Source organism: Orycteropus afer, unplaced genomic scaffold (genome assembly GCF_000298275.1).
Source record: "Orycteropus afer afer isolate SDZICR_OR568_19922 unplaced genomic scaffold, OryAfe1.0 scaffold00821, whole genome shotgun sequence".
NCBI classification, from domain to species: domain Eukaryota; kingdom Metazoa; phylum Chordata; class Mammalia; order Tubulidentata; family Orycteropodidae; genus Orycteropus; species Orycteropus afer.
Genome location: NW_006922408.1, coordinates 281079 through 292585, shown reverse-complemented (window position 1 = coordinate 292585; position 11507 = coordinate 281079). Strand labels below are relative to the sequence as shown.

General features: G+C 41.7%; 1 protein-coding gene across 1 annotated transcript in view; it reads right to left on the bottom strand.

Annotated features, from left to right (window-relative positions):
- Positions 1-10530, bottom strand: part of COLEC11 (collectin subfamily member 11) — a 113013-nt gene extending 102483 nt beyond the window's left edge. Inside the window, exon 1 of the mRNA XM_007957889.2 lies at positions 10398-10530. Coding sequence (XP_007956080.1) covers positions 10398-10527 — 130 coding nt within the window. The 5' untranslated portion in view covers positions 10528-10530. The remainder of the gene's footprint in view (positions 1-10397) is intronic.
- Positions 10531-11507: the final 977 nt, after the last annotated feature.

Below are 11507 nucleotides of genomic sequence, written 5' to 3'. Positions count from 1 at the left end.
GTATTTCACTGTATATAAATTATATTTCAATAAAATGCATTTAAAAAAAAAAAAAAGCCTAGATTGGCTGGAAAAGACTGTTCATAGAATTACTGGTGTCAAAGGCAACTCTGATGAGGCCTCAAAAAGAAATGGGAAGGAAAGGAAAGGAAATTTCTCTACAGAGAAAGTCTCTATCGTCTTAGAGAATACTTATAGCACCAGCAGCAGAATGTTGCTAGAAATGTGGACATTAACTATGTTTTTGCTGAGGCTTTAAAAGAAAATGATGGCCATGTGCCTGAACATGTAGCAACCAAGAACTTGTCTGAATTATGTTCAAATGTTTAATGGAAGGTATAACTTGGAAGTGATGAACTTGGATATCTAATTGATGAGATTTCTAAGCAAGATCTTAAAAGGACTGCATGGTGTCTCTTTGTCACTTCTAGAAAAATATGAGAGGAAAGAGATGGACTTCAAAATGAACTGTGCAAAATGAAAACAAAAGGTAACGATTTCAAAAATTCTGTTGAACAAACTCAGGACGTGTGTCCTAGAATGTTCTCCAAGGACATTGCTACACAATCTTTTGTAAAAGAGATTAAGTCTGTGACTGATGGATCTAATGAACTACCAAAACAGAAAACCCATAAGCTTAGCCTGAAGGGGAAAGAGAACAAAAGGAGAGAACGCTGTCTGCCTCTTGGAATTCTACAGGCAGGTAACAGGCCAAACGAGCTACATCTGTTGTCCTCCAAGAAAATAAAAGAACCATTTCTGAGCAGCTCAGAGATCAGCAGGATCGTTGGAGGAAGTACAGGAAGCAGAGCTGTCTAGTTCTGAAAAGGTGGGGCCACAGCCTCCTAGGTTTCAAAGAGTCTGTTCTTTGCCAACAGGATTCTGGTGTATGGAGTTGCTGTTAAGGTGTGCCAGAGGGATAGGGCCATTGTCCAAAGCTGAGGGGGTAGAGTTTCCATACCCTTGGAGCAGAACAGGGCCTGCTGGAGGCAAAGGGATGGGGTAGCCACTCAGATGCACTAAGAGAAGAGAGCTGCCTAAAGCCAAGACAGCAGAGTTGCCATCCCATGTCTGGAAGGTGGAGCTGATGCCCAGGGCCTGAGGGGCCACCACCCAGAATCCAGAGGACATAGCCAACACTCAGTCTTTTTAGTTTTTTCTACTTTTTTTTAACTTTGTATTGTGATGTCAGTGAAAGTTTATAGAGCAAATTGGTCTTCAACTCAACAATTTGTGCACATTTTGTTTTGTGACATCGACTGCAATCCCCACAATACAACAGCACTTTTCCCACTTCCCTGTTTCCCATTTCCAATTGTCATTTTTTCCTATCCCTTATTGCCTTCTGAGCTTTATTCCTGGACAAAAGCGGCTCTTGTCCTCTCATGTGGCTGTTTGTTCTAAGGAGCACGTATCCCTCTACTGTTATTGTTCACCTTATAGGCCTATCTATTACTTAGCTGAAAGTTGAGCCATGGGGGTGAGTTCAGTTCCAGGCTTGAAAGGTGACTAAGGGCCACAGTCTTGGAGGTTCCACTAGTCTCTATCAGACCAGTAACCCTAGTCTTCTGTGTTTTGAATTTGGTTCCACATTTTTCTCCTACTCTACCCAGGACCTTCAAACCCTGTCCTAGAGTATTGAGGGTAGGGCTTTGCCCAGATGATCCTGGAGAACAGGGGATAATTTTAAAGCCTTGAGAGCTAATATAAGTTGTTCTGCTGGGTATTGGACTTGCTTGGTGCTTGTTATCCCTTCATTCCCTCCAATTTCTCCCATTTGTAATGGAAATGTCTACCTTGTGCTTAGTCTGCCACTGAGCTTTAGAAGCAGATAACTTGTATTCTAGGTTTCATGTGCTCACAGATGAAGAGGAATTTTGCTGCAGGACAGAATATGCCTAAAGTTTCACCCATATTTGATTTAGATGCTTCAGAAGATGAGATTTTAGACTTGGAGTTGATTTAAAACTTTTGCTAAAATGGGGTTAGTGTGTTTTGCACATGGCAATAAAAGAATTTTTGGGGGTCCAAAGGCTGCAATGATGGGCTCCAGTGTAGAAAGAATTGTGAGGCTGGCACAGGACTGGGCAGTGTTTTGTTCTGTTGTACATAGGGTTGCTATGAGTCGGAGCCGACTCGATGGCACTCCTCAGAAGAAAGGTTGAGCAATCTACTTCCATAGTGATACCGCCTCGGAAACCCAAGGAGAAGTCACTATGAGTCGGGTCCTATTCAACAGTACATAACAACAACAACAACATTCCTGTGGTTATAATACCATTTGGGAATGGGTTGTGTTTGTTTTCTTATTTAGGAAGAATTAATATAGGGTATCTTAAGACAATCTCTTTTGAGTTATAAAAGAGATTAAACCAGCAAGTGAAGCAGAGATGGGAAAGAGAGATGCCAAGTCACATGAAGATGGCACAGGAACAGAGGTTCAAAAAAGACAAGGCCCTTCCTCCAGAGCCTTCCCCTAGAGCTGGCACACTAAATTCAACTTCTAGCCCCCTATACTGTGAAAAAATAAATTTGTTTGTTAAAGCGACCCATTTGTGCTATTTGTGTTATAGCAGTACTGTTGTTAAGAGGTGCTGTCGAGGCATTTCCAACTCATAGTGACCCTATGCACAGCAGAACAAAACACTGCCTGGTCCCATGCCAGCTCCATGATCCTTGCTATACATCACAGCCACTGTGTAAATCTATCTCATTGAGGGCCTTCCCCTCCTTCGTCAACTGTCTACCTTACCAAGCATAACATCCTTCTCCAGGGCATGGTCCCTTCTGACAACATGACCAAAGTTGGTGAGATGAAGTCTAGCCACCAAGGAGCATTCCAGCTGCACTTCCTCCAGGACAGATTTGTTAGATCTTTTAGCAGTCCATGGTACTCTCAGCATTCTTCACCAGCACCACAACTCAAAAGCACCAACTTTTCTTCGGTCTTTCTTATTCATTGTCCAGCTCTCATATGCATATGAAAATACCATAATTTACTCCTCAAGGAGATATCTTTGCTCTTCAGCAATTGAAAGAGGTCCTTTGCAGCCTATTTGTCCAGTGCTATACATTGTCTGATGTCCTGACTGCTGCTTCCACTGGTGTCGATTGTAGAACCAAGCAATGTGAAGTATTTGACAACTTCAATCTTTTCTTAATTTATCGTGATGCTGCTTATAGGTCCAGGACCTCTGGTAGCATAGTGCCTAAGGCACTTGACTGCTAACCAGAAGGAAGGTTGGGCAATCTACTTCCATAGTGATAGTGCCTCAGAAACCCAAGGAGGTATCACTATGAGTCAGACCCAACTCCACGGCACATAACAACAACAACAGTTTACAGGTCCATTTGTGAGGATTTTTGTTTTCTTTATATTGAGATGTAATCCATACTACAGACTACATTCTTCAATCTTCATCAATAAGTGCTTCAAGTCATCTTCACTTTAAGTAAGCAAAGGTGTGTCATCAGCGTATCACAGGTTGTTAATGAATCTTCCTCCAGTCCTGATGCCATGTTCTTCTTCATATAGTCCAGCTTCTCAGATTATTTGCTCAGTGTATAGATTAAATAAGTATAGTGAAAAGCACTCCCTTCTTGATTTTAAACCATGCAGTGTCCCCTTGTTCTATTCAAATGACAGGCTCCTGGCGTATAGGTTCCTCATGAGTACAATTAAGTGTTCTGGAATTCCCATTCTTCTCAGTGTTACCCATAATTTGTTATGATCCACACAATCAAATGTTTTTGCATAACTGCAGGTCTTTGCACATTTCATTATAGTAATTTTCTTTGTCTGCTCAAGCTGTGCTTTGAAATCTTCTGTTCAGCTTTTTTATCTTGTCATTTCTTCCATTTGCTAAGACACTTGCCTGCTAACCAGACGGCTGGCGGTTCAAACCCACCAGCCACTCCTCGGAAGGAAGGTTGGGCAATCCTACTTCCGTAGTGATACTGCCTCGGAAACCCAAGGAGGGGTCGCTATGAGTCGGGGCCGACTCGACGGCACACAACAACAACAACAACAACAACTCTCCACTTAAGGGCAACTTTCAGAGTCTCTTCTGACATCCATTTTGGTTTTTTCTTCCTTTTTCACCTTTTTAATGACCTCTTGCTTTCTTTATGGATGATGTTCTGATGTCATCCCATAATTCTTCTGGTTTTCAGTCACTGGTGTTCAATGCATCAAATCTATTCTTTAGATGGTCTCTAAATTCAGGAGGGATACATTCAAGGTCATATTTTGGCTCTCGTGGACTTGTTTTAATTGTCTTCAACTTCAAGTTAAATTTGCATATGAGCAGTTGATGGTCTTTTCCACAATCAGCTCTTGGCCTTGATTTAGCTAAAGATATTGAGCTTTTCCATGGCCTCTTGCCACAGATGTAGTCAGTCTGATTCCTGTGTACTCCATCTGGTGATATCCATGTGTAAAGCCACTGTTTGTATTGTTGAAAAAAGGTATTTGCAATGAATAAATCGTTGGTCTTGCAAAATTCTATCACGTGATCTCCAGTGTTATTTCTGTCACCGAGGCCAAATTTTCCAACTACTAGCAATTCTTCTTTGTTTCCAATTTTTGCATTCCAGTCACCAGTGATAACTAACACATATTGATTGGATGTACGATCAATTTCAGACTGCAGAAGTTGATAAAAATCTTCAATTTCTTCATCTTTGGCTTTGGTGATTGGTGTATAAATTTGAATAATTGTAGTATTAACTGGTCTTCCTTGTAGGCATATGGATATTATCCTATCATTGACAGCACTGTACCTCAGGACAGATCTTGAAACATCCTTTGGGATGATGAATGCCATGCCATTCCTCTTCAAACTTTTATTCCCATTGTAGTAGATCATATTGTCGCCTGATTCAAAATGGCCCAAACCAATCAATTTCAGCTCACTAATGCCTAGGATATCAATCTTTATGCATTCCATTTCATTTTTGACAACTTCCCATCTTCCTAGATTCATCCTTTGTACATTCCATGTTCTGATTACTAATGGATGTTTGCAGCTGTTTCTCCTCAATTTGAGTCCTGCCATGCCAGTAAATGGAGGTCCTGAAAGATTTACTTTATCCATATCATTAAGGTTGGTTCTATTCTGATGATGCAGCTCTTTCCCACTAGTACTGTGTGTCCCTTCCGACCTAAGGGGCTGGTTCCTGCACTGTATCGGACAATGTTTCAGGGCTACTCATAAAGTTGCCAAGTAATGTATCAAACAGTGTTTATCTGCTATTCATAAGGTTTTCCCTGGCCAATTTTTGAGAAGTGGATGTCCTCTTCCTTCTTCTTAGTCTGTCTCAGTCTGTAAGCTGTGTTGACACCTGTGCACTATGTGCAACCCTGCTGGCATTTGAGACACCAGTGGCACAGCCTCAAGCCTCACGGCAACACACCACCACAGTACAACAAACTGACAGACAAGTTTGTCTTCCTTAGCTGATCAAAACCTCTCCACCCTCCCCTTACCTGGATCCCGTGGCTCTACCATCCTTGGCTTTTCCCTCCCTTTCTGCCTCTTGGGTGTGTGGCCTGTCTCCCTTCCCTTACCGGGATCGTGTGTTCTATCTCAGCCCCAGTTCCTCCCCTACCTCCTGCATCTGGGTGTGGGGCTTGCCTGCCTGCCCTTATCTGTGTTCCCACAGCTCTGCCTTGGCCCCAGCTCTTCCCCCACCTCCCACATCTGGGTGTGGGGCCTGTCTGCCTGCCCTTACCTGGGTTGCTGTGGCTCCGTCTTTGCTCTGGCTTCTCCCTCACCTCCTGCGTCTAGCAGCACTAGAGAACTAAAATAATGTCCTGCTGTGTATATTCTCAACAATAAAAAATTAAAATAAATTATTAATACATAAATGTGAAAATAATAAATAATAATATTTAGACAACTCTGTGTGGGTGATGCTTTAGCCTAGCAATCCTAGTGACTCATCAGGAAATTTACTACCCTAAAAGTGCTAATAAATCATTGATAAAAAGAGATGCAGATATGCCCAGGGAGGTATGCCATATTATGAAGAGGGGAATGAAATTGGCCAAACTGTACAGAAATCTTGGCTATCAAGCCTCTGCAAAGCACTGAAAAGCAACAACAGTAGCTAACTCAGATTTTGAAAAGCCCCTCAAGATATCATTGGCAATACAGAACTATTTGAAATGCCATTTTAGTTTTATTTTAAAATTGTTAATACCAGTAAGTTACAAAAAAAAAAAAATAGATTTTTACCACATGTTATTAAGCATCAGTAATTCTGTCTAGCTGTTTTATGTAGATAGAGATACAGATATGTTGTTGTTAGTTGCCATTGAGTTGATTCTAACTCATGACAACCCCATGTGTGCAGAGTAGAACTTCTCCCCAGGATTTTCAAGGCTCTGGCCTTTTGGAAGCAAATTGCCAGGCCTGTCTCCCACTAAGTGGTTTCAAAATGCCAGCTTTTCAGCTAATAGTCGAGCATTTCACTACTTGTACCACCCAGGGACTCCTATAGATATAGATTTTTTGTAACAAAATTAGGAATGGACTACTTTAAACTTTGTATTCCATTATTTTATCTTTAGAACATAACTGAGCTTTTGTGTAATAATATATGTAAATTTAAACTGGTGTGTGTATGTTTTTAATGCTATCATTTAGTATATTCTCCAGTTTATCAGAGATTTAGAATCAGGAGCTGTGTGCTCAGGTCCCAAATAATTTTAGAAGCAGAAAACAACTGCCCACACCTAATCACTAACCATATAAACCTACTAATGTGTTTTGAGCACTGACATGCCAGGCCTTGTGCCACGTTGTGTTGGATTGGGTTCTCTAGAGAAACACAAAAACCAGCAAAGTATATATATATATTTATAGAGAGAGAAAGAGAGAGAGAGAGAAATTTATCTTAGATAAATGGCTCACAAGTGTGTAGAAGCCGACAAGTTCAAGCTGAAAAGTTCGTCTCTGGAGGGGGATGGGGCCCGGAGCCGTCTGGCTTTCGCACGCACGGCAGAGGAGTTCAAGCCACAAAGTTCGTCTCTGGAGGGGGATGAGGCCCGGAGCCGCCTGGTTCCCGTAAGCACAACAGAGCCGAGAGAATCAAGCTGACACGCAGCGCGCTGGTCGCTGTTCCCAACAAAGAATGAATCCGAAAACCTCCAGGGCGAGCAGCGAGCTGCTCGCTCCAGGAAGTATATAGTCTGGAATGTCGTTCTTCCAGCTTGTCCCTGGGATAGCATTGCAGGTAGGCCACACCCCTGGGGAAACTCCCCCTGGGCAGACCGGCCGCTCAGAACTCAGTCATGTGATCCATCATGGGAACCACCACTCACAACTGGAGTCCAGCCAAGTTGACACATCTTCAACTATCACACACGTACTCTAAAATCATTATCACAATTTAGTCCTCCCCAAATCCTGTAAGGTTGGTATTATTTTCCCAATGATACAAATGAAGAAACTGAGGCTAGGGATGATAGATAACTTCTCCAGGACGAAGTGGGTTATAAATGGTAAATTAGGATTGATTATATTTCAAAGTCTTCATTCTTTTCACTGCCTGCATTTTCTTAGAGAGAAGGATCTTACAAATATATGAAATTACAGGAATACCTGAAACACAGCATAGTGTTGGACAGTGGGACATGTTCTTCACGACCAGCATCTCTAAAATATGTCTAAAAGGAAAAGGATTTTCACCTTTTCACCAATACAGCAGAAAAAGAATGAGGTGATGAGGCCTAGGATCCATCCCCATTCCTCTCATCACTATGCATGGGCCTTATACATTTTAGAGTCATATACTCTTCAATATCAAGGGAACAGAGAATGTTTAGAGTCTCTAGTAAGTTCACTGAGATCCAGATAAGGGAAGTCATTTCTACAAACAGAAAGTTCCAATCTCCCACTGCCACATTTTCAAATTGTAAAATCAAAAGTCCCACTCACAAACCCATGTTGTTGTTGTTATGTGCTGTCGAGTCGGCCCCAACTCATAGTGATCCCTCCTTGGGTTTCTGAGGCAGTATCACTATGGGAGTAGGATTGCCCAACATTCCTTCCAAGGAGTGGCTGGTGGGTTTGAACCGCCAGCCGTCTGGTTAGCAGGCAAGTGACTTAGCCACTATGCTACCAAAGCTTCCCACAAACCCATAGGAATATGCTTTTAAACTTTCGGTTACCACTATGAAGTACAGGACCAAAATTGCTCAATCACCAAAATTTTGAGTAAATAGTACATGTTAAATGGTTTGAATTGCTTCCAACACCATCAAAAATTTAAAAGAGAGTTGGGGTGTTTATTATAATTTAAATAAAAGAACTTAAAAGCAAGTGGGCTTTGGGGGCTGCAGTAATGTCCTCTTGATTTCCACACAGCAGGGTGAAAGCAGCCAGAAGAAAAGATCCTTCCCAGATACAGCAATCTTCTTGGAGAATTTCCTGGTAGTAGCAGAACTTCCTGGTTTCCTAGTCCTGATCCTGGCTGCCCTGCTCATCATCTAACAGAGGAAAGTACTGGGGACTGCAGAGGACCCAGCATGCCTGACAGGTGCCACTTCACCCTCCATTCATGCATGGACTCAGTCAGTGAACTTGTGTTTATGCCTCACAAGGGGTTGATTATCTTTATTTTGTGCAACAGGAGATAATTGGAGTTTGTCTTTTGTGGTGGTTGTTTTCATCATGGGTTTGACAAGAATCTAACTTTTCTCTGTTTCAATAAAAAAGAGCCTAGAGTCTTTTCACAAAAGGCACCATTTGGCAGAGTCTCAGCCCTGGTAAAAGAAGCCCTGGTGGAACAGGGTTAAGCACTCAGCTTTGAGTGGTTTGAACCTACCAGCTACTCCACAGGAGAAAGATGTGGCAATCTGCTTCCATAAAGATCATGGCATTGAAAACTCTATAGATCAGTTCTGCTATGTCCTGTGTGGTCACTAAAAGTTAGAATAGACTCAACAGCAATGGGTTTGGGTTTTTAGGCAGTTAGGAAAGGTTCCCTGGTGGTATAGTGGGTGCAGTGATTAAGTGCTTGACTGGTGACCAAAAGGTCAGTAGTTAGAACCTGCCAGCTGCTCAATGGAAGAAAGATGGGGCAGTCTACTTCCATAAAGATTACAGCCTTGGAAACCCTATGAGGCAGTTCTACCCTGTCTTGCAGGGTTGCTATGACTGCCTTGGAAACCCAAGGAGGGGCTATGAGTTGGGTCTGACTTGACAGCACATAACAACAACAACAACAAATGAGTTAGACTCAGAGGCAATGGGTCTGGGGTTTTCTTTAGCTTCACAGGAGTCAACATTGCCCAAATAGTCTATATTGGGGTAGAAAAGAGCCAAAATTGAATTTAGGAATAAAGAAAATAAATGTATGCCACTCTTCATCTCCTCCCATGTTAAATGTTCATTTAAACTTCTCTATGTCATAGGACAAGGGTTATAATCTTGATAAGGGTCTGTCTTGCTCTTTTCTTGCACTGAGAAACACAGCCAGCTTCACTGGCATATGACCTGTGCAATCACACCAGGCCTCACCCTTAGAAGGGCCTACAGTTGGTTTGAGACTCTGCTGTCCCTATCTTGAAATCCTTAATTATCGAACAAAGAGTCCACATTTCCATTTTGCGCTAGAACCTACAAATTAGGTAAAGGATCCTCCTTAGGAATCACAAAGTTTGGAATCTCTTTTCTATGTTGATTTTCTTAAATGAAGATACTTCTCTGAAGGCTCAGATACTGTAACCTTGGGTACTCTTTTCGTATATTGTTGTTAATTCCAAATCTGATTTGCATGACTATCTCTACTTGAAAATAAATCATACCCAATACAGTGAGGAAAATAAATTTACTTTTTAAAGAAAGCATAAAGAACTCTCAGAAACTAGCATAGACAAAGCACAGGTTTCAGAGCTATGCAACCTTAGGCAAACTGCTAAATTTCTCTGAGCCTTAAAGTCCCTTTTCTGTAAAATGGAATTAAATTAGCTAATCTCATTATGAGTGTCACATGATGCCCAGTGCAGAGGGCTTAGTTACAAATAAATTGCTATCTTTAGAATTAAAGAATCCAAAAGTTAGTAAAGTTTAGACATTAAGTAGTCCAATCCCTTGATTTTATAAGTAAACTAAAGCCCAAAGAGTTCAGGAAATTTGCCCAAGATCAGATAGGTCATCACGGAGCTGGAATTGGAACCCAATCTTTGGTGCCAGAACTACATCTACTGTGTGCAAGACAATGATGAGTAAGACATGGAGTAAACTGCATTGTGTCTGCCGCAGAGGGTGGTCACAGTGAGTGAGCTTCTCCAGTGTGTGCCAACTGCTTATGGAGGCCCAGCTGACAAGGAAGGCTCTCCTGGAAGCTGTCTGTCTCAGAATCAGGGAGAGTAGAGTCGGTAGCATTACCTTTAAGGCCTGGGACAAGAATCTGCATGGAGCAGGCCTCTTCGGCAGTCTGTTGAGGATAACCAGACCTTAGCAGTGACAGGAAGACGAGGCTAATTAGGGTGCCCAGAAAAGCCAGATCTCTCTTCATAATGAGCACTTGCAGGTCATTGATTCCTAAATAAAAGAAGGAATAAACAGTGACAGGAATTCTGAAAACTTGGAACAGTGACTGACAAAGTGCAGGGCCACAGGCTCAGGCTCATGGGCCATCCTCCTGTGGGTCCAGAAGATTGAAGACCATGTGTGCATCCAGAGAGACTTCACCACAGCACTGGATCTCTACCACTCACTATTACTCACCTTTTTGTGAGTACTACCCCTCCCAGAGGGTAGGAAACAAGCTCTAATTTTTTTTTTTTTTTTTTTTTTTTTGGTGATTTGGGTGAAAATTCATAGAGCAAATTTTTTTTTGATACCTCTTCCAATGCTAAGGAGCCCTGGTGGGATAGTGGTTAAGGCATTTGGCTGCTAATCAAAAGACTGGTGGTTTGAACCCACCAGCTGCTCTACAGATGAAAGATGAGGCAGTTTGCTTCCATAAAGATTCATAGCCTTGGAAACCCAATGGGGGTCACTAGGAGTCAGAATCAACTCAATAGCAATGAGTTTGGTTTGGTTTTATGATACTAGGCATTTGTTGGTTCATTCACTCACTCTTTCATGTTTCTATTAGTAAAACTTTACTGAAAAAGTTCTATTGTCAGGCCCTATGCTAGGGATAGTACATTTAGTAAACTGCAGTTCCAGCTCTTGTTCAATAAACATTTACTAAATGCCTGCTATGGATTAGGCAGTGGAGTGGTGTTTGGATACATCAGTGAATAAAACAAATATCTCCATTCTCAAGAAATGCACATTCTAATTTTTAGTACTGACAATTCCAATACAGAGTGAAAAGACACAGGACTCTATAAAGCATATCTGAGAGCATGGAAGTGGGACATCTAATATAGAGCTATGGCAAGAAAGAAAGAGTTTGGAAAGTGGTCAAGAAAATTTCTAGGAGCACATAACAAAAAAACAAACTTGTCATCGAGTCAATTACAACTCATGGCAACCCCATGTTTT